Raw genomic sequence first — 24,141 nt, 5'->3', positions numbered from 1 at the left:
CGGTCTGTAGGCCTGTTCAAAGGCCCTATGAGAATTAACATGGGGAAAACACTTTTTGGGACCCCTCCTTTTTCTCGGCCGCTGCTTAATACATCACCCTGAAACTTTCAACTCAGCAGCTGAACTGACTAAATTATAAGTTTTGAAAATCTTGTGAAGATTCGTCAAGCGGTGCCAAAGTTATTGGAAAAAGAACAATCTTCCTGTGGAAATTATGTGCTAACTGTAACTACCTACTGGTGACCGCCAGTAGGATATATGGTTTCTTTTCAGTAAATTACCTCCACTGGAGTTGATTTAGTGCTCTGTTGCAAGAAAGCAAGCATCATCTTGTTTCCGTGCTTACTGCATATTGATCTCGAAGTTGTGACCAAGGTGCTGTGAGCACCGAAACGAGCAGATGGTTTCTTCCAACTGAGCAATAAATCAGAAATTGATTATTGACCTGGCACTGGAGGGCCGTGAATGTATTTTACTGAAAACAGGGACGTGGAATTTTCTATACCAAGGCTTAATTTGTGCCGGTGCTTTCCGGTGCTCAGCACCGGCACTTATTTCACGGGGCCGGGTCTATGCAGTTGCTCTCCTCCGGCAGATCGATGTCCCGGTAATTATTGAAATAAATGCCTTCTTTCCTTCCGTGGTTGCTGCCTGGCGTGTCCTCATAGGAAGTCCACCCTGGCCCAGGCATACTAAAAGAGCGTGTCGTCATCACGTTAGTGATGTCACTGCAGCAGCGCCTGCCTTTCACGGAACATAGTTTCATTTCCGTTGAAGAATGGCTGGAGGCGGGCTTTTGGTTTAGCTGGGGCGCGGCAGTCTGGAAGAGTGCAGGACTGCCAATAAACATTTTGCAATGTAAAACGTCCAGAAGAAGTGAATATATAGGAGCACCAGCAATCAATACAGGTATAATTGTTATACATTTGGTTTATTTGCATCATTAAAGCAACAAGACCTGCAATAGTGCGTTATTTGTATATGCTGGCCGGCGGGGAGCGCCGCGATGTCATGAAAAGAACCCTATGATGTTGTGATTCAGGAGACGTGGATGAGCTCCTGGGGTGTGGAGTAAAGTTGGTAGAGTTGCCTGGCTCTTTGCAACCCCTGCTTTTGTAATGTTATTACAAAAGCAGGTAGTTAACCACCCTAAAAAAGTTACCCCCGAAGCAGGCCGGATGTGTTGTGTTAATGAGGCCACACAATCGAACTCACAGACTAACATACACGGCGGCAGAGAGCACCATGCATTCATTGAGGGGCAAGAGGCTGAGAGACACGCACACACATAGCGCAGCAGCTCAGTGAGCCAGAAAGCTGTGATATTTCAAGTAGCACTATAATAACATCAGGCACATTTTATTATTGACACTCTCCAGATGCGCACTGAGACTGTTGAAATTAAACTTACTTAAATTGCAAAATAAAGCATCCTTTGTGCTCCCGAGAACCTCTCTGCACTCCGAGGTCAAGACAGACTCATTCAAGTTCAAAGTTGGTGTTAGCATATTTATTGCACGCACAAAGTTCACTTTGACTCATAATCTCTCAAAGTTCTCTTGTAGTTCCCAGTTGGCTCGTCATGTGCTTAAAGTTTCTTTCAGCTCTTTAGGCCGTGCATGCCTCAGCCCATCTTTTGCCCAAAGTTCGTATCTGCACATCACTTGGTCTGCTCGCTTTTTCTCATTGTTCAGACAAGCTTGGGTTTAGCACTTCATTGCGCAAAGTTTGGATTGGCTCATCACTCAGTTAATCGGGTACTTCACCTACCGCCCTTGTTTGTACTGCATTTTCTGTTGCTGCATGGTCAAGATCACGAGCCTGTTAACTTTACCAGCCCCTGGTTGGCACGAGGTTTGGGACCCCCAAATCTGCAGCCTTTGGGAGCTTGGCCTCGATGTTGGCTCTCCTAGAGTCGTCCTTCCGGGGACTGGATTGCTCTGGCCAAGAAGCAATGCACAGATCATGCCTTAAATTGGTGGCAGGATCAGCCTGAAGGTGGGAGCACCGTGTTCACTAGGCCTTAGAACTAATAATGGCTTGTGCTCTCACAGTAAATGTGCAAATGGCAAACCCCCAGCTTGCCACTCAGTGATATGGTGCCCTAAATCGCTATTGTGTGTCTTGGACAGCACATCTATGCATTCATGAGGCAGGACAGGAACGATACAGCCCTGTCACCTCTCAACTTTACATAATTAATTACTTTATTTTTAATAAAGCAGAGGTGTACTTTTTTCTTGCTGTTCCTCAGTATCTTCTTGTCTTCCTACCCTTCACACCTTACTCCTTCCCTTCTTTCCATTCTTCTTTCACTTTCTGCCCTACTTCCACGTTTCCTCTTAAGCACCACCTCCCCTCATTAACTGCTTATCATTTTTCACCTTCTCATCTTTCCCTTGCACTCTCTTTTCACGCAGCTCACTTCTGACTGCTCTTCTTCCCTTTCTCCTCTTTCCTTTTTTCATTCCCATAATGTTCCACCCCAGTCTTCCACTCCCTATCTCTGTTTTCCTCACGTCTCTTCACATTCTTTGTCTACCGTATCTATCTTTACCTTCAGACATCTCCTTCATCACTCTCCCTTTTATGTTTTTCCTTTTTGTGCATTTCTTTATATCCACTCCAGGAATCAGTATTTGTTGTCATAAATTGTAATCTTGGTATGCAACTCAGTCTTTCATCTTTCTGAGGTCGATAAAATGTGTGCCTATGAGCTGGATAACAACATTTTAAATTCTGGGTCAAGGCTCCCTTTAGTGAATATATGCTTTGCAAACATACATGGTATGTTAAGCACACAAATGTATTTTAATCTTTTGTTTTTCAATTTCTTTGCAATATTACACTGTCATTCTCTGTCCCTCCTTAACCCAGTACCTTTCATACTTGTATCCATTCCCCTGACCTCTTTTCTTTCCTTCGTCCCATCATTTTCTTTTCCCTTTTTCTCTTCCTCAGCACCTTCAGCCATGCCTCCTTTCCCTGCTTGCTTCCTTACACCCTCATTCCATTCTTGCTTCCTTCCACCCTCATTCATTCCCCATCCTTCCTTTGTTGGTGCATTTATTCCTCTTCATCCATTCTTTCCTTACTTTCTTTATTTTCTGTTCCTTACTTCACCTCTTCTTTAATGTTCTCCTTTCTTATCATCAACCCCTCCTTATGCTTATCTTGCTCCTTTCCTTTCTTCTTTCTATTCATTCATCACACATCATTCACTTCCTTTCACCCTCTATTCCTTCATTTCTTCATTTCACATTCTTTTCTTATTTTCTCCTCCTTTCAGCCGTTACTCATATATGTCCTCACTCCAGTACTCTTGTTACTGCATGCATTTGTTGCTACCTTCTTTAATGTATTCCTTCCTTCACCCCTTCCTATCTTTTAAACAGCACAGTACAAGCACATTCTACTTAGTTTGCAAAGCTGCCTCAAGTCCTCCAATGAGCTTTCCTAAAGCTGCATTTGGAGAATAAATTACATTCTCTAATTTGGCTCACTTTTTAGTTGTTATCATAGGCTTCCAATATGTTATATTATGTTATGATATATTGATTTGTGCATCACACCAATCACCCGAGAGGGTATCCAGGCACTTGGGCAGGAGTGTGTGTAGGTGTGAGGTCTCTTAGGTGCTTATGTGAAGAGCTGGGTCTTCAGTTTCTTGTGGAACTCAAGACGTGAGGAGGTGGCTATGATGTGTTGAGGCTTGTGGATGTGGGTGGAACCAATAAAGGAAGTGGGTGCCGCCTCTGGAAGAAGTGGGCGGAGCCGGAAAAGTGGGTGTGGCCTCCTAAAGAAAAATTTGAGCACCTGCACTTTATATTTTACAAATTAAGCACTGTTCTATACACCCACGCCCAGTACATATTGTCTGGGGTCAAGGGCAACACATTTTCATGTGTATTTTGTCCTTGGGACAAGTAGGCCCAACTGTATGGCTACCAGTTTACAGTATCACATTATGGATCAGGGAAAGGCATTGACTGCAGTTAAGGTAATATTAGTGTCTATGTGATAAGGCTGTTCAAACATGTATTTATGGTTCATTAGTGCAAAGCCTTTATTATTAGATGGACGGCTCTTAGTCAATGTTGTAAGCTCAGACTACATTAATGACACTGGTTCCAGTATAAAAATATGTACACACGTTTAGCAATATGAGGCTATTTATAATGCTCCCAGAATGCACTCTGATTAGATGCAAATATTTGCAGAAGCTTGAAAGCAAGATTGATGATTCTTTGCTTTCAGAATAAAATGTTCATTAAAAAAAGCAAAAACATTTTGCTAAACAACTGTAAAAATTTAGGTGCCATTTCTATGTAGCATCATATAGTAAAATGTGTTGATGTATGCTAGTATTTCCCTAAAATATTCATAATGGAATGTCAGTGTAACCTGTTATAACAAGATTATGGAAAAAATAAACTAGCAGTGGTAAAGCCAAATAGATCTGAAATTGTTGGTCAGCCTTTTGTTTTTTTTCAACTCGCGACTTGTTTAGGCATGGTTTTTGTAAAGCTTTTGTGGGAGCTGCCAGGCCCTCACCATTATGACAAACATTGGCAAAAGCAAAAACTGTTTTGGTTTCAAAAAGCCCACTTTGCCACAGTAGTTCCTGGCACTGACTGTGTGACGATATGTTCCTTGTGAAAAACAGAATGTGCTGTCACACTAAAGGTAACCAGCCGATAGTGAGACCGACACAATTGTAATAAACACAAAAGGTCATGGTTAACGCCCAACCTAATTAGGAGCCCAATTATTAACCCATTCCATGCCTTTGACGAGCCCAGCTCGTCATGAGGCACAGTGGAACTGTGACTGTCATCAACAAAAGAGCGCCCAAGGAACACCCGTGAAAAACCCTATCTCGCAATGAAAACAAGGTAAATAAACTACCCAAAAAAGTGAATGGTCAATTAATTTATATGAAGGGAAAAAAAGGGGTAAATTAATTATTTTCTAAAAGAACCCTCACTCACCCTAGAGGTGACATGCTTCATCATTGGGTTTGTTCACAGGGGGGCTGGCTATCCCCTCCTGTGTGCTACCACGCCTGCAAGTGCAGCGGAGCTGGTATGTGTGAAAGTAGTGATCAGTGCAAAAAGTGTGTGTTTAAAAGATCACAACCGTGCCTCAACAGACTTTATTAGGGGCCAGTTGTTCACATTCATATTGGTGTAGTCGCTGGATTTTTTAATTTTTGTCCAGGAATATCAAAAAGTGACTGGTCAACATGTTTCTGCTGTAAAAGCTAAAGTCAGCTCAGCTTTCTTCAGGACCAAATTTAAAATAGAAAACAATCCTACGGGGGTCCAAGCACGCTAAGGCCTGCCCACACCGTTAGGAAATGAAAAATGAGGGTAGATAACAAATTATACTCTCCTCAGGATAACTCACGGTTTACCCATCCATCCAACTCCTGTTATTCACCAGGCGTTGTATCTGTAAGTAAAGTGACATTTCAAATCTTATTACATATGCCCTTCTAAATTGTATGACCATTACTCAACATGTATGAACATATTTACTCTATTCATATGTTGAACATCCGCTCTCCCCGTCATTAGTCCCCAGGGAAACTATATTAGCGATGTATACATTGTTATACAGCACCCATAGTGTTAATTCCATATTCCCTACACTCATTAATGAGGAATATATTCTTTTATGTCAAACACAAAAGTTTTCTTTTTTACAAGTGATTCATATCAACAGTAAGTATGGAAATCAGACAAGGGGGGTTTTAAAAATCCATCAGTAGTTACTGTGTAGTTCAGAAAAGATTTTAGCATTTCTTAAAGGATACAGCAAACTTACAGTGTTATTTTATGTGAACCGCTTCATGGGCTCAAAGGGATAGGCAGATCTTCACTCGTTGTCAGTATCTGTTTAAACCCAAAAGTGAACTATTCAGTTTTGGCATAGAATTCCTTCTTTATGCAAAAAACAACGCACACAAATATTAAGGGTTGTCACTCCCTCGAGTGACCCATTCCATAGTATAGATTACTCACTTCAGACCGCGAGTCTCGCCGCCTCTGTACCTAATCGGTTGCTCCCAATGGCCCGGAACGCGATATTACCGCGTTTCCCGTCCGTTAATGTTGATTCCGTGAGAAGAGCGTGTGACTTCACGCGTCACGGAACGTAAACACCCCACCTGACCGGTAGTGATTGCCGTGATGGTGTATAACGAAATTTATTAACAGAACTGATTTTTGAATTCGTTAGTTATTTATCTCTTTACTCAGACCTGTTTTAGCCGGGATTTTATGCGTTCTTCCGTTAGTCTGGCGATCGTAACGCGGAAATGGTGCAGGTTGGAATTATTAACCCACTTACGCCTGATTCAAACAACTAGACCGCTAACCTTTGGGCAATCGGGTTGTATTGTACATTTAGGCTAGAATTTGATAATCATGCAATATATGCAATGGGCTCGGAGTTTCTATATATTACAACCCTGAATATTTCTCTTTGGATGATGCATATATGTACATATGTGTTTCCAGTTTTAATTGTGTACATATGTGTTTCCAGTTTTAATTAGCAACGCTGGATATTTCTCTCAGGGTGTAAGAAAGTGGGGTACCCGTCATGTGTAGCTAGCTAGGTGTTTTCAGTTTTTACAATGTGATCACAGAACATGTGCCACCGTAAAATATTACCCCACGGGATCTCATCATTCAATCCCACGCGGTGGGAAGACAATCGGTGTATCCACCTTTGTTCCAGTTCGAACAGCCTTTGTTCATTGGCCCCTACCAGATGTTCTATGATGGTCCAATGGAAACTGTCCTGAGAATGTTTGTGCTCTTGGAAGTGTGATGTCATTTTGGTGTTGTTTTTCCCACAGCGTATGCTGCTTCTATGTTCACACATACACAGTTTCACCATTCTCTTCGTCATTCCCACATATTTCAGATCACATGGGCAAGTTATTAAATATACCACGTTGGTAGTGTTACAATTTGTGTGGGTTCTTTGTTCCCAAACTTTGTTGGGTTCGAGAGTCAGAGTCTTTGAAGGGCTCGTGAGCGGACAGACACTACAATTCCCACAGGGGTAGTGGCCGGTCACAGGTGGTAACCCCCACATGTTCAGGACACTTTGAGTGGGCTCCTGTCTTTTCTTGGGGCGAGTATGAACTAGGGCGTCCTTTAAGCTCCTAGCTCTTTTATAGGAGAACAAAGGTTTCTCCCAGTTACAGGAATTGGATGTCAATATCCTCCAGTGTTTTGAAATGCTGCGTGCTACCATATTTGAAGCTGTGTTAAATGTTGTCACACAGGTGAGTGGTACCTCCTTATTCTCAGTCCGGGGTTTATCCTCCAGAAGAGCATCACAGTTTTGATTTCGAGCTCTTTTATTGCTGGTTGTCAGGAGCTGTGTAGGACATCCCCTCACTTGCATTTTTCCTGTTAGCTCCTTAGCCTGAGTTCTATAGTCTTGTATGTCTGAGCAGTTCCTCCGAATTCGAAGAAACTGCCCAAAAGGCAAATTCTCCCTTAGTGGGCGTGGGTGGATGCTGGTATAGTGTAACAAATTGTTCTTGCTGGTAGGTTTGTAGTGTGTTTTGGTTCTTAGTTCATTTCCTACCCTCTGAATGGTCACATCAAGGAAAACTACAGTCGAGTCACTGTGTTCATGGGTGAATTTTAGATTCATATCCAGCTCGTTGACCCATCTGTAGAATGAGCTCAGTCGTTCCTCATCTCCTCTCCAAATTAATAGCACATAGTCTATGTACCTTTGCCATAGAACGATGTTTTCTTGAAAGGGGTTTTCAGCTGGCAAAATGTGTCTTTTCAAAATTGTAAACGTACAACCCCGCTACGCTAGGAGCGAAGGTGCTCCCCATTGAAGTTCCGGTAGCCTGTAAATAAAGCCGGTCTTCATATTGGAAAAAGTTCCTTTTGAGAGCCAAAGAGGCACATTCCACCACAAAGGATTTAGATGTACTGTAATCCCAGGAGCTGTTGTCAAGTGTGTGGGTAATTACCTCTATGGTCGCATCTTGCGGAATGCAAGTATAAAGGCTTTCTATGTCCAATGTGGCTAGGAAGCATTGTCCTTCTGGTAAAGTTATTGATCTCAACATCATCAATAAACTCTTTGTATCCTTGATGTATGTACTGGTTGATTCCACTATTGGTCTTAAAAAGAAATCACAGTACTTGGATAGGGGTTCCAACAGGGAACCCAGACCAGAGACAATAGGTCTTCCCGGGGGTGGAAGAATCCCTTAGTGTGTTTTGGGGAGGGTATAGAAATAGGGAATTTTTCTTTCCGATGTTGTGAGGAAATCGGCTTCCTGTTTCGTAATCAGACCTTCAAATTCAGCTGAAGTGACTAATTCGATGATTTCTGATCTGAGACTTTCAGTAGGGTCTTCTCTCAGCAAGATATAGTTTGTTTCATTGTTTAACAGGCTTCTACATTCCAGGTCATAGGCTTTTTTGTCTTGGATGACTACACCCCCACCCTTATCTGCACTCTTTATGACTATTTCGGTGTTGTTCTGCAGTGATCTTATTGCCTTAAACTCTCCCGAAGTTAGATTTTTGTAGGGATTAGGTGGTGCTAAGGACTCAATCTCTTTAACCACGGCTTGTTCGAAAGCCAATATTTCTGGTGGAACACTATATGGTGGTGGTTGAAAAGTAGATTTTATTCTGAAACCGGTATCACTTTGTTCCCTTTGGCTGTTGTCACTAATTTGTTTCTCAAAGAAACTTTTGAGTCTTAACTTACGAAAAAACTCAGTCAGCTCACACCGTAATTTGAAAATATCCAGGGTGGGAGTCGGAACAAAACCTAGACCTTTTTCTAAGACACTTTTTTCTTCCTCAGTTAGCGCAACATCAGTGAGGTTAGTTATTAAACTCTCTGGTTGCTTGGACCCGCCCTCTGGTCTGCAGTTTTGCTTCTCGTGTGGTCGCCCACTGAGTCTGTCTGTTCCCAGTGTACCTGATTCTGTCCCTTCCGTTTGCCCCTGGAGCCCCGGCCTCTCCCTAAAAAAGGCGGCTGAAACATTGGTTGGTGAAAAAATGGCGGTTGTATTTGACCAAAGGGTTGATTCCAGCCCATCATTGGGGGAAATGGAGTCTGAGGGGGAAAGGCATTGTGGAAACGTGGACCACTTTGTTGGTAAGGTTGCTAATATGGCTTAAACATACCTCTCCCTCTACCTCTCCCTTTATTTTTCTTACCTCCACTTCCTGTGCTAGAACCCCTCGATTGGGAGTCATCGGAGGTCTCCGAACTGTAATCCACTTTTGTGGGAGGTGTATAAGCGTAGCGGGGTTGTACGTTTACAATTTTGAAAAGACACACATTTTGCCAGCTGAAAACCCCTTTCAAGAAAACATCGTTCTATGGCAAAGGTACATAGACGATGTGCTATTAATTTGGAGAGGAGATGAGGAACGACTGAGCTCATTCTACAGATGGGTCAACGAGCTGGATATGAATCTAAAATTCACCCATGAACACAGTGACTCGACTGTAGTTTTCCTTGATGTGACCATTCAGAGGGTAGGAAATGAACTAAGAACCAAAACACACTACAAACCTACCAGCAAGAACAATTGGTTACACTATACCAGCTTCCACCCACGCCCACTAAGGGAGAATTTGCCTTTTGGGCAGTTTCTTCGAATTCGGAGGAACTGCTCAGACATACAAGACTATAGAACTCAGGCTAAGGAGCTAACAGGAAAAATGCAAGTGAGGGGATACCCTACACAGCTCCTGACAACCAGCAATAAAAGGGCTCAAAATCAAAACCGTGATGCTCTTCTGGAGGATAAACCCCGGACTGAGAATAAGGAAGTACCACTCACCTGTGTGACAACATTTAACACAGCTTCAAATATGGTAGCACGCAGCATTTCAAAACACTGGAGGATATTGACATCCAATTCCTGTAACTGGGAGAAACCTTTGTTCTCCTATAAAAGAGCTAGGAGCTTAAAGGACGCCCTAGTTCATACTCGCCCCAAGAAAAGACAGGAGCCCACTCAAAGTGTCCTGAACATGTGGGGGTTACCACCTGTGACAGGCCACTACCCCTGTGGTAATTGTAGTGTCTGTCCGCTCACGAGCCCTTCAAAGACTCTGACTCTCGAACCCAACAAAGTTTGGGAACAAAGAACCCACACAAATTGTAACACTACCAATGTGGTATATTTAATAACTTGCCCATGTGATCTGAAATATGTGGGAATGACGAAGAGAATGGTGAAACTGCGTATGTGTGAACATAGAAGCAGCATACGCTGTGGGAAAAACAACACCAAAATGACATCACACTTCCAAGAGCACAAACATTCTCAGGACAGTTTCCATTGGACCATCATAGAACATCTGGTAGGGGCCAATGAACAAAGGCTGTTCGAACTGGAACAAAGGTGGATACACCGATTGTCTTCCCACCGCGTGGGATTGAATGATGAGATCCCGTGGGGTAATATTTTACGGTGACACATGTTCTGTGATCACATTGTAAAAACTGAAAACACCTAGCTAGCTACACATGACGGGTACCCCACTGTCTTACACCCTGAGAGAAATATCCAGCGTTGCTAATTAAAACTGGAAACACATATGTACACATAATTAAAACTGGAAACACATATGTACATATATGCATCATCCAAAGAGAAATATTCAGGGTTGCAATATATAGAAACTCCGAGCCCATTGCATATATTGCATGATTATCAAATTCTAGCCTAAATGTACAATACAACCCAATTGCCCAAAGGTTAGCGGTCTAGTTGTTTGAATCAGGCGGAAGTGGGTTAATAATTCCAACCTGCACCATTTCCGCGTTACGATCGCCAGACTAACGGAAGAACGCATAAAATCCCGGCTAAAACAGGTCTGAGTAAAGAGATAAATAACTAACTAATTCAAAAATCAGTTCTGTTAATAAATTTCGTTATACACCATCACGGCAAGCACTACCGGTCAGGTGGGGTGTTTACGTTCCGTGATGCGTGACGTCACACGCTCTTTTCACGGAATCAACATTAACGGACTGGAAACGCAGTAACATCGCGTTCCAGGCCATTGGGAGCAACCGATTAGGTACAGAGGCGGCGAGACTCGCGGTCTGAAGTGAGTAATCTATACTATGGAATGGGTCACTCGAGGGAGTGACAACACTTAATATTTGTGTGCGTTGATTTTTTGCATAAAGAAGGAAATCTATGCCAAAACGGAATAGTTCACTTTTGGGTTTAAACAGATACTGACAACGAGTGAAGATCTGCCTATCCCTTTGAGCCCATGAAGCGGTTCACATAAAATAACACTGTAAGTTTGCTGTATCCTTTAAGAAATGCTAAAATCTTTTCTGAACTACACAGTAACTACTGATGGATTTTTAAAACCCCCCTTGTCTGATTTCCATACTTACTGTTGATATGAATCACTTGTAAAAAAGAAAACTTTTGTGTTTGACATAAAAGAATATATTCCTCATTAATGAGTGTAGGGAATATGGAATTAACACTATGGGTGCTGTATAACAATGTATACATCGCTAATATAGTTTCCCTGGGGACTAATGACGGGGAGAGCGGATGTTCAACATATGAATAGAGTAAATATGTTCATACATGTTGAGTAATGGTCATACAATTTAGAAGGGCATATGTAATAAGATTTGAAATGTCACTTTACTTACAGATACAACGCCTGGTGAATAACAGGAGTTGGATGGATGGGTAAACCGTGAGTTATCCTGAGGAGAGTATAATTTGTTATCTACCCTCATTTTTCATTTCCTAACGGTGTGGGCAGGCCTTAGCGTGCTTGGACCCCCGTAGGATTGTTTTCTATTTTAAATTTGGTCCTGAAGAAAGCTGAGCTGACTTTAGCTTTTACAGCAGAAACATGTTGACCAGTCACTTTTTGATATTCCTGGACAAAAATTAAAAAATACAGCGACTACACCAATTTTAATGTGAACAACTGGCCCCTAATAAAGTCTGTTGAGGCACGGTTGTGATCTTTTAAACACACACTTTTTGCACTGATCACTACTTTCACACATACCAGCTCCGCTGCACTTGCAGGCGTGGTAGCACACAGGAGGGGATAGCCAGCCCCCCTGTGAACAAACCCAACGATGAAGCATGTCACCTCTAGGGTGAGTGAGGGTTCTTTTAGAAAATAATTAATTTTCCCCTTTTTTTCCCTTCATATAAATTAATTGACCATTCACTTTTTTTGGTAGTTTATTTACCTTGTTTTCATTGCGAGATAGGGTTTTTCACGGGTGTTCCTTGGGCGCTCTTTTGTTGATGACAGTCATTTAAATAAGGGGTAGGAGAGTAGCCGTCTTTCCCTTCCTCTCTTGTTGTATATACACACAGTGGAACTGTGCTCATGACGAGCTGGGCTCGTCATAAGGGTCCCGTTCCGCCGATGCGCTATTGATTCCCCGCCTGTGCGGGAGAATCAATCAGTGGGCAAAGTTGTGACGAGCCCAGCTAGTCATTAGAGCACAGCTCCACTGTGCCTCATGACGAGCTGGGCTTGTCACGAGCGCCGCGCCCCTCCCCCCCCCCCCCCCTGCGCCGTGGGGGAATTACCCCGTGGCGAAGGGGTTGAATAAAGTCTCGTAAGTACACCCATGTCCTTGAATTAAGTACAAATATACAGCTTTTGTGAATTCAAAAGACTTTACAGAAGTAGGCCAAGAAATAGTACTCCTAGAAAATATTTGTGAACTGCATTTTAGCATGAGCAAATATGCAGGTGTAGATTTGCTCATGCGCAAATCTGAGTGGTTGCAAGTTCACTCTCCCTCCAACCACTTCTTTCCCAACCATGGAAGAAGTTTTATGTCTGCCATTGTCAGGAGTAAATTGCCAAAATTTCTCAGTATGTGAAAATATTAGAGAAGAGTTGGTGAAAACCCTCAAAACATAAAAGTTAGTTGGTTTCCACAGATTCAAAAGGGCATTCCAACCCTGGAACTGTTGCTTATGATTACCTTCAACCTGATTATGTAGCTCTGCGGAAACGTTGCAACATAAGGGAATTGCTGGTATTCAAATCTTACTATGGATGCATAGCGCTGCCTACGAGCACCGCTTGGAGGCAACACGCCAAAGCCAGGATAGAAATACATAAATAATCCCTTTACCTCTCGCTCATAGAGAGCTAATTTAGTCTCTGGTATGCAGTCCATGCTTACACCTCCATAAAATTTGAAACACAGGGAGGATGCCGTTTTTTTAAAGGACACTTTAAAGTTTCTGTTGTGTTGACATTCAGCATGATAAACCATGCACCTAAAAAGGCAGCCATTTGTGGGTTTCTTATCTAATATAAACTATGGTCTGTGGAGGCTGGGGGTTTTACTTTCGCACTGCTGACACTGTGCAGCACAGTAACACCCTGGAGTACCTGTTTTCCTCTGGAAATCAGCAACTCTTATGCAGTTTTGTAATGTGATTTTCAGTCTAATCTGTAGTTGACTTCGCTCCGAAAAACAAAATATACATATATAGCCAGGGGCTGAACCAGCTCAAGTCATTGGAGAACTGCTTCGCAACAGATGCTAGCGAATGTGCCATGCATGAAGTTGCACAGCATGTCAAAAATGTGGCAGATTACATAATTGGATTGGCAGACAGATGCATCTTTGCAGCAAAGGTTTACTAACACCGCATTGTAGACTATGCCCCTTAGTGAATGCTCGCTGACATTATTTAAAGGTAGAACAACATGAATCCTTGTTCGAAGTGAAAAACAGAGATAGGCCATGGGCATTTTGGACTTTTTCATTTAACTCAATCTGTTGTATGACTGATACAATTTTACAGCCCAGTATTTGCCAGGTCATGTTTTTGTAGTTCTAAATCTCATAATATTTAATTAGTTTGAACTATGATAGCATCTTCGTTATCTCATGTAATTTAATCCTTTCAATATGAATGATAAAAAAACCTTAATTTTGCTTCAAGAATCTATAAAATAGGGAATGTTCATCGATCCCTGTAAAATGTAGACGTCTTCTAATGAATCTGTTATCCTCTATAGCTGACAAGGCAGCAACAGTATCGCTTCCACAAAGCATAGATACTGAAAGCAGATTCAGTATACAGCTAAATATGTCAATTGTTCTATGTAGTTGTTTTGTGGTCTGATGTAACAAAAAGACATCAGCAAAAATGTATATGTTCTGTCACTGTAAACAAAGGCTACCGATTAAAACCACAAGTTCTTTCAACGATGGTCCTCAGCATTCGAAAATTTACAGGAATGTGGCTTTGTACAGGTGCCACAGTGTATTGATGTTAGCCCATGGGTACCATTATCTTTTATATAACAAGGTTTATCAGCTCAGTACTGAAAGTGGGGTGTAATGTTAACATTGCCACATACACAGCACCAGTATTGCCATATCGCAGCATTGTCCTTTTTACACAGCAATCCAACATTTCCTGAAGCTCCTAGAGTGCCTAGCTCGTTCATAAATTTCACATTTGCCGCCACATTATCCTGTTTAATGATGTTAAGTTTACATTGTCGGAAGCCATAGAGTTGATAGCAGCCTGTACGTTTGCAACAGTGCTTTGCATTAGCAGTAGCCCGGATACATACTATTGCTATGCAAGTGGTTGTGTCTAGTGAACTAAAACAACATAATTGCATAGTTAGATCTGAAAGAGACACGTTAGTGATAGATTCCTTACCTTAGAATATCCCCAGGCGTCAGACTGGATCCGGAAACTTTTGCGTAGCAGTACCCTTGCGCGTCGGTAGGCGTTGTCTGCGGCTCCGCGTCCGTCGTCGGCGCCGTGATGACGTCGTCGGAGAACTTAGACGCCGCCTCCGCGTGCTGACGTCAGTTCTTCTTTTTTCCGCGCCACCCAGCGCAGATCTGGAAAGAGTAGTTACCCAAGTCAATTTTTGACTAACTTTTTGGATCAATTTTTGATCATTTCTCGTAGTCTAACGACTCCGATCGGTGCCGTAGGGATGCCTGGGTTTAAGCACTGTGAGGAGTGCGACCGCACGATGTCGGTCACGGACCCTCACCGCCTGTGCCTGACTTGTCTAGGCGTCGACCACGACGACGAGGCCTGCCCCGACTATCTGGCCCTTTCGAGGAAAGCCAGGCGGGAGCGGTCCCGCAGGCGGCTCGAACTCCGGCAGTCGGCCCCCGCACCGAGTGAGATCCCGGTCCCACGGGAGGTCGAGGGACAGGTCGCGGGGACGGAGCCGTCACAGCTCCTGGAGTCGGCACCACTCCTCTGGGTCCAAGTCGTCGGGTAAGAAACACAAGAAGTCGAAGAGGCATCATCGCTCTTCTGACTCCCCCCGACGCGCCTGGGGGGGTTCGGGTGACACCGCCCACGGGGCTCCTTCGGGGGTCACGGGCGTCTTGTCCCACCCCACACCCTCCGGTCCCTGGGCAGGACGCGACGCCGGAGGAGATTGAGCGCTTCCTCATGGCCATGAGGTCCCTTTCTCCTCCGACGGGCTCCGCGACGCCTTCGGGCCCAGCGGACCCGTCTAGGGGCCCTAGCGGGTCGGGGGATTCGACCCCGACGCGGCCGGCGCCGCAGGGCCCCACGATCCCCACACCGCCGGTGCCTTCGGGCCCAGCGCCGCAGGCTCTGGATCGTCACCGGTGGACCTTACGACCCTCCCCCCGGCGTCGGACCATCAGGTTTAGCCTCCGACGCCGTCCCCGATCCCTCCTTTCACTCGGTTCAGACGTTGGGGCGGCGCCGCTGGGCGCCGCAACCGACGCCGTTTGGAGATTTCCACTTCTATGAACCGAACCCATTCAATTACGACCCTGAGTCTCAGGAGATGGGTGAAGGGGAGGATTGGGAGGCGTCTGAGGACCCTCTGTCCAGGCAGTGTCAGTCTCATGAGGACTGGGCAGGAGACCTTGGGGAGGCCAGTGGCCTGGACACCTCTCCAGACACTGGTTTTGTCTCCCCTCCTACCGTGGCTTCGGAGGAGGGGGTTACCTATAGTGTGGTGTTGACAAGGGCTGCCAAGGCCTTGGGTATTGAGCTCCCCGTCGCGGCCGTGAGGACTAACCTCCTCACAGAGGTCCTTAAACCGCAGTCATGCTCAGACGAGCCTCTGCTGCCCTTTAATGAGGCCTTGACCGACGTTCTTTTGGGCACTTGGTCCAGGCCCGCTACGGGTTTGCCCGTAGATACGAACGTGGCCAGACGCCACCGCCCGGCTCCGGGCGACCCATGTTTCCTGTCCTCCCACCCCACCCCCGAGAGTCTGGTCATCCAGGTCTCTAATTCCCAGACCGCATTCCCGTCGGCCCCCCCCGGATAGGGAATCCAAGAGGTATGAGAATTATGGTAAAAAGATATTCTCCTCCCTTAGTTTGGGACTGCGGTCTTCCAACACCGCATGCCTCTTGGGCCGCTACACCCACTCTCTGTGGGAGACGGTGGCCGAGGTGCTGCCAGAGTGCCCATTGGAGGTACGGGCCAAACTCGGCCAAGCCCTTGTGGAGGGCCGGGATGCAGCCAAGTATTCGATCAGGTGTGGGCTGGATACTACCGACTCGCTGGGCAGAGCGATGGCTACGACGGTGGCGGTGAGACGCCACGCCTGGCTGAGATCCGCCAATTTTTCGGCAGATGTCCAGAACTCTCTGATGGACATGCCGTTCGATGGCCGTCGCCTCTTTGGCGACAAGGCAGACCACGCGCTTGCGCGCTTTAAGGACTCCAGGGCTATGGCCAAGTACTTGGGCCTCTCGGCCCGCGCCAGCAAACGGGTGCCTTTCGCTCCTTTCGTGGCCAAGGAAGGGGTGTCCCCACACATGCCGCCAGCCACTCGCCGCAGACTACCATCCAGCGCGGTGGCAGCCGTGGAAACCACCGTGGAGGCGGTTGGGGAAACAGGCGAAGTCAGTCCACACCTTCCCCCGCAGCATACGCCTCTAAACCCTCCTAGTTCTTGCTTTTCGGCCCATGTGACGCCGGTGGGAGGCAGGGTTCGCCATCACCACTCTCACTGGCGCACTGTCACTTCGGACAGGTGGGTGCTGCAGATCGTCCGGAGGGGCTACTACCTCCCCTTCGAGACGACTCCTCAAGCCATGCCACCGCAACACCACAGCGTATCGGGGGATCACTTGCGGCTCCTGCAGGAGGAAGTTTCGGCCCTCTTGGCCAAGGGGGCCATCGAGCGCGTTCCTGGGCCAGAAGTAGGACGTGGTTGCTACTCCCACTACTTTCTGGTACCCAAGAAGGGCAAAGGGGGCCTACGCCCTATCTTGGTTCTGAGGAACTGTCAACGGCTTCCTCCAGAAGGAGAAGTTCAACTAGCTCAGGTCTTAGCTGCCCTAGACCCAGGAGACTGGATGGTAGCGTTGGACTTGCAGGACACTTATTTCCACATCCCCGTCCTGCCGGCGTTACCTGCGGTTCACGGTAGGCCACTAGCACTTTCAGTTTACCGTGCTCCCCTTCGGCCTTACCAGCGCCCCACGGGTGTTCTCAAAGGTGATGGCGGTGGTCGCAGCTCATCTGCGCAGGTTGGGGGTCTCAGTCTTCCCCTACCTCGACGACTGGTTGTTGAAGGCGGGCTCGCCCCAGACAGTCGTCAGCCACCTCCAGACTACGGCGGATCTCCTTCACCAGCTGGGGTTCTCTATCAATGTGCCGAAGTCACACCTGTGTCCCTCTCAGAAGCTCCTTTTCATCGGAGCGGTTCTCGACTCAGCGCAGTTTCGGGTTTACCCGCCCGAACAGCGGGTTCGGGATATACAGGCTTTGATTCCAATCTTCCGGCCTTTATCCGGGTTTCGGTCAGGTTGACGCTGCGGCTTCTGGGGCTGATGGCTTCCTGCATCCTTCTGTGGCATCACGCGCGGTGGCGGATGCGGGCTCTGCAGTAGGACCTGAAGTTTCAGTGGGCCCAGCATCAGGGCAACCTGTCCGACCATGTCCTGATCTCGGAGGGCACTGTGAGACAACTGCAGTGGTGGCTCACGGACCGCGATTAGGTCAACGGCAGATCCCTCTCCCTTCCCCAACCGGAGCACGTAGTTGTGACAGACTCGTCCCTCCAGGGCTGGGGAGGCCACATGGGAGAGACGGAGATCAGAGGCCTCTGGTCTCCGGCGGAGTCCCGGCTCCATATCAACCTTTTGGAGCTGCGGGCGATTCATCTAGCACTGAAGGCATTCCTCCCGTCTGTCCGAGGGAGTGTAGTGCAAGTGTTCACGGACAACACCACCGCCATGTGGTACTGCAACAAACAGGGCGGGGTGGGGTCGTGGACCCTCTGCCAGGAGGCTCTGCGCCTCTGGCAATGGCTGGAACATCAGAGCGTGACACTGATGGTTCAACACCTGGCAGGTTCTCTGAACGCCAGGGCGGACGAACTCAGCCGCCGGTGCATGATGGATCACGAATGGCGTCTGAACTCGGACGTGGCGCAAGGTCTCTTTCAGCAGTGGGGAAAGCCTTGGTTAGATCTATTCGCCACCGAAGAGAACGCGCAATGTCATCAGTTCTGCGCGTTGGAATTTCCAAGGCGGCACTCGCTCGGAGATGATTTTCGTCATGAGTGGAGTTGCGGTCTGTTATACGCCTTTCTGCCTATACCACTTCTGCCCAGAGTGCTGAAGAAGATCAAGCGCGACCGGGCACAAGTCATCCTTGTGGCTCCGGACTGGGCACAAAGGTACTGGTATCCCGAGCTACTCAGTATGTCAGTCGATCCCCCAGTTCGTCTGCCTCTTCAGGAGGACCTTCTGTCGCAGCAGCAGGGGACGGTCCTCCACCCGAACTTGTCCAGTCTCCACCTCTATGCTTGGAGATTGAGCGGCGACAGTTGAGGCCATTTGACTTGCCTCCTGAAGTCTGTAACATTCTGGCAGCGAGGCGTCCCTCCACAAAGTTGGTATACGCCTGCAGGTGGAATAAATTTGTGGCATGGTGCACAGCAAAGGCTGTGGATCCCCTTAATGCCCCTCTTTCTGAGGTTCTCCTCTTTCTTCTCTCTTGCCCGGCAGGGCTCTGCTCTGGGCACTGTCAAGGGCTATCTTTCAGCTCTTTCAGCCTTTCTGAGGCTGCCTGATCAACCTTCTTTGTTCAAGTCCCCTATCGTTAATCGATTCCTGAAGGGCATCACTCATACCTTCCCTCCTGTTCCCTTTGTGATGCCTCAGTGGGACTTGAACCTGGTTCTTACATTTCTGATGTGGGCTCCCTTTGAGCCACTTCCAACTGTCCTCTTCGCCTTCTGTCTTTGAAGACTGCCTTCCTGGTAGCCATCACCTCTGCCAGGAGAGTGAGTGAGTTCCAGGCTCTATCTTGTAAGCCTCCTTTCCTTTCAGTCCATCCGGACAAGGTTGTGTTACGAACGAGGCCCTCCTTCCTACCCAAGGTAGTCACGGCCTTCCACATTGGGCAATCCATCACCTTGCCCACCTTCTGTCCGCCTCCGCACCCCTCAAGAGAGGAAGAGAGGCTCCACCGTCTGGACCCAAAACGTGCGCTCATTTTATTTGAATCGCACACAACAGTTCCGGGTGGATGATCAACTCTTTGTTGGATACGCGGGCGCTAATAAAGGGAAAGCGGTGCACAAACGGACCATCTCCCGGTGGATCATCTTGTGCATCCAGGGGTGTTACTACTTGGCTAAGAAGGAACCCCCTGTTGGGCTGAGGGCTCATTCCACTCGAGCCACAGCCACTACAACTGCCTTGGGCCGCTGTGTGCCCTTGCAGGACATTTGCCAGGCGGCTACGTGGGCCTCGCTGCACACGTTTGCGCGACATTATTGCCCGGACAGTCAAGTCCCGGGGGATGGCTACTTTGGCCGTTCCGTCCTCCAGGACTTTCTGGTGTGATTATTGGTTCGCAGACCCACCACCACGGGGTTGGTATTGCTAGGGTATCTATTGTAAGGTAAGGAATCTATCACTAACGTGTTTCTTTCAGATGCACAAGTTACTACTTGTGTAACGATATATCTGTAAGAGACATTAGTTAGTGATAGATTCCTTACCGACCCACCTATCCTCCCCGTTCTGCGAACCGATATCTAGGGTTAAGGTCATCCCCTTTCAGGGCCCTAGTTTCATGGCACCAGTGTTGGTTTTTGGCATGGCTCTGCGCTTCTGGCGCGGAAAAGCTGTGTCTAAGAACTGACGTCAGCACGCGGATGCGGCGTCTAAGTACTCCGACGACGTCATCACGACGCCGACGACGGACGCGGAGCCGCAGACGACGCCTACCGACGCGCAAGGGTACTGCTACGCAAAAGTTTCAGGATCCAGTCTGACGCCTGGGGATATTCTAAGGTAAGGAATCTATCATTAACTAATGTCTCTTACAGATATATCGTTACACAAGTAGTAACTTGTGCTTTTAGCTCCGCAGATTTGTTGTTCTCTCAAATTACATTCACAGCATTACTTATTTATTGGACGCCTAAATTATGTTAGACGCCTACTGTAATGCAAAGCCAGGTTTCGATTTAGCAATATGTGATAAGTATGACTCAATATTTTTTATACTTGTACTCTGACTGCCAGGCTGGGCTCTGTCAGTATAACAGATTGTAAAATAACCCCAGACACAGATCTTGTGATGCTTGAAATGAACTCTCTTAACACCACTGTTTTAAAACTCTGATCAGTCGAAGGACTTTGAAATGTTTATCACTGAAAACTGGCTGCATTTGGATCAGTGGTGGCTGGCACAGTTTGGATGGTGGCTAACTGGGTAAAAGCGAGTGTAAAGGAAAAAAAAGTACCTTCTTGCTGCATCTCTACTCTGTAGTCCCTCGTTCCGGCCTGGAACAGGAAGGCCACCCAGGCTCCCCATAAGCAATCACATTGCTGCAATGGGCATTGTGATTGGTCTGAGCGCCGTGGTTCGGTGCTCAGACCCGCAGTGGGAGCCTGGGCATGTTCTCCACCCAATACAGCCTGGATGGAGAACATGTAAAGTGCGCATGAATGTTTGGCCGGCCAAGAAGGCCGGCCAAACATTCATGCACACTTGCAAAGTGTGCTCACCACTCCCCCTGCTCCTATCGTCGGGGCAGCCCCGCCCTGCAAAGATGCTGCAGCAGGAAGAAATAAAATGATGAAAATGTCCAGTTATCGTTTTATTTTTCCTTTATTTCACTGCTAAAAAGCAGTAAGGTGACGCTCCTCCGCCTTAGCGGAGAAGCCATCACTGATTTGGATTCCAATTTTTGGCACCAAATAACGGATTTTTACGGCACAAGACCTAAATTCCCTTTTCCTCATTATTTAGTTATTTTATGGTTGTCTGCATCGTTCATGCAGTGGCTTTAATAAAACACGTTTTAATTGTGTTTTTTTTATTCATAATTTGAAAACGGCAAACTCATATAAAACTCGCTGCACCCATACAAGCCTATTATTTTAAAACAAAGTAATGCTGTCAGCCTTTCTCTCTCACACCTTCCCTCCCATGCATTAGGTTTTTATTACATTTTTCACATACACTCTTAAAGTGTGTCCTTTACATTGTGGTACCATTGAATTCCTGCAATGCTGCTTGTTGATTTTCTTTCAAAATAACATAAACTGTCTTTAAAATTACTTCCAGTATAGAGTTTGTTTGAGTAATCTTTGAAAGTCCTCTCTGTTGCTTGAGAATTGAGCACTGTGGAAATATAACCTACTCGTGTGAATTTTCTATTTCAGCAAAGTGTTCTGAACACGCAGTGTGGATATGACGCTAGATTGCCTGTGAGTATATGTCCCATATGTTTGTGATCTCTGAGATCCACTAGTACTGGTTCTGGCCTTGTGCTGCAAACCGAGAGATAGACTGGAGAAAATGCAACATTTACATGCTACTCTATAATGGGGGGTGTTATATCGTGTTCTTATTGGGAAAGGGGTTTCCACCGCATGACCTCCACAGGTGCAGATTCAAGGTTTGCTTTGCTGTGTTTGGTACATTCTAGCTAACCGACTGGGGCTGGGATTCCCATTTTCCTGCTTGTAGTGTCTCTAAGGGAGGCATTTGCTGGATTTTAATAGTTTCAGCCTGCATCACCTTTTTGAGAGATGAGCATTCCATAGGGTAGCATGCCACACTGTACACAACATTTCAGGACTAATTACACTGCATGTAATGACGTTGCATATCTAGATGATACTCTGACACCAGAAGCCAGCAAGCCTTTGTGAAAATATGCTGGGTGTTTGCCGCCCAATCCTCTGATGGGCCTTGTGAGTTGCATGTGGGCCGGCCTGTCTTACAGAGGCACTGAATTATCAATGCCACTTTTTTAAATGTATTGTATTGTAATTGCATTTTTATAACGCTTACTACCCCTGACGAGGCGGCAAAGCGTTTTTTCGGCAAGTAGCACGCTACTCCAGAACCCATAAAGGATCAGTGGTTTGACTTCTGTGTATCGCAACTTAAGGCTCTGTTATTGGCCAATGCATGTCATTTTCTGTTCTTTCTTAAGAATTTTAAAGGAGTCAGAGCAGCTGCCAGTGTAGCTCTGGATATTCACAAACAGCCTCAAGTGTTGCGGTACAGGGGCTCATTTATATATGCAGAATTTACAGAGGAACTGGGGAAAGTACACAAATTTCTTCAAATAATATGACTGTGCGTTTGTTTTTATTTCAAAGGCACCTAAGCAAAATGTAGTGTGAAAGTCAAGTTGCCTTTATCAATAAAGCACTGAAAATGCATTTGTTCAACTGTAAGACTGATTGCAGACAATGATAACATGTATTGTATGTTCAACGCTCTATCATAACCGCAAGTTGTAAGTAATAATGTTGGCAATAGTGACTGTATCACAATTTGCTTCTTATGTTGTGCGTTTTCCTGCAAATTGAAACTAAAACAGTAAACAAAGAAAATTATTTGTTTATTTCTTTCTGAAGGGCATTACTAGCATAGCGAGAAGTACTCCAATTTATGAAAAAGGATGTATTCCTGTTCTCGAGGGCTGGTTGCCAAGAAACATCTACATTGTGGCTGGAGTCTTCCTCGGAATCTCATTATTACAGGTCAGTGGACTGTTATGAATGAATGAATGTATTAATATTTGGAAATATCCAGCTATCTTCGTAGAATTTAATCTGTAGACCAGTTCGCTTGTATTGTCAACTGATATATCTGAAAGAAACAGGTTAGTATTAGATTCCTTACCTTAGAATATCCCCAGGAGTCAGACTGGATCCGGAAATTGTTGCGTAGCAGTATCCTTGCGCGTTGGTAGGCGTCGTCTGCGGCTCCGCCTCCGTCATTGGCGCCGGGATGACGTCGCCGGAGTACGCGCGCTGACGTCAGTTCCTATTTTTTCCGCACCAGCAAGCACCGATCCGGAAAAAGTGGTACTCTTAGTCAATTTTTTGCTAAACTTTTTCGATCATTTTTGATCTTTATTCGAAGTTGAACGACTCAGACGGTGCTGGTAGGGATGCCCGGATTCAAGCCCTGCATCGACTGCAACCGACCGATGTCGGTTACCGACCCCCATCAACTGTGTCTTCATTGCCTGGGGCCCGACCCCGATAAGTCGTGCCCCGACTGCCAGGCCTTGACGTCCAAGTCTAGGCGGGAGCGGTCCCGCAAGCGCCTCTGGCTCAGGCAGTCGGCCCGAGCCGTTTGAGGTATCGATCTGAAAAGAGTCGAGGGACAGGTAGCGGGGCCGGAGTCACAACGGCTCGGAGGGTCGACACCACTCCTCGAGCTCCAAGTCCTCAGGTAAGAGGCGCAAGAAGTCGAAGAGGCAACATCGCTCTTCCGACTTCCCCCGTCGCTCGCGCGATGCGGTCGGGGGTTCGGGCGACACCGCCCACTGCCGGAGCCGAGGCCTGCTCCATACCTGCCGGTCCCTCGGCAGAACGCAAAGCCGGAGGAGATCGACGTGTTCCTCGCGGCCGTGAGGTCACTCACTCTTCCGTCGGGTTCCGCAGCGCCTTCAGGCCAATCGAGCCTGACTGAGAGCCCAAGCAGGCTGGGTGCTTCGACCCCGGCGCCGTCGGTGCTTCGGCGCCATCAGAGACTTCAGTCCCGAAGCCGCAGGGCCCTGGTGGATCCGGATCCGGGTCGTCGCTGGTCGACCTTACGACCTCGCCGTCGCCGTCCA

General features: G+C 46.6%; 1 protein-coding gene across 2 annotated transcripts in view; it reads left to right on the top strand.

The window, feature by feature from the left end:
- Positions 1 to 24,141, top strand: part of TSPAN14 (tetraspanin 14) — a 295,722-nt gene that overhangs the window by 244,811 nt on the left and 26,770 nt on the right. For both annotated transcript variants that reach the window (XR_015295897.1, XM_086921992.1), the window contains exons 7-8: positions 21,722 to 21,766; positions 22,931 to 23,056. Coding sequence is in view for 1 of the 2 variants with exons in the window: in XM_086921992.1 (XP_086778118.1) it covers positions 21,722 to 21,766; positions 22,931 to 23,056 (171 nt within the window). In the remaining variant the exon portion in view is untranslated. The remainder of the gene's footprint in view (positions 1 to 21,721; positions 21,767 to 22,930; positions 23,057 to 24,141) is intronic.

The sequence above is a fragment of the Lissotriton vulgaris genome, chromosome 5 (genome assembly GCF_964263255.1).
Source record: "Lissotriton vulgaris chromosome 5, aLisVul1.2, whole genome shotgun sequence".
Lineage (NCBI taxonomy): Eukaryota > Metazoa > Chordata > Amphibia > Caudata > Salamandridae > Lissotriton > Lissotriton vulgaris.
Note: the sequence above shows the minus strand (reverse complement) of the source record. Positions and strands in the feature narration are given on the sequence as shown.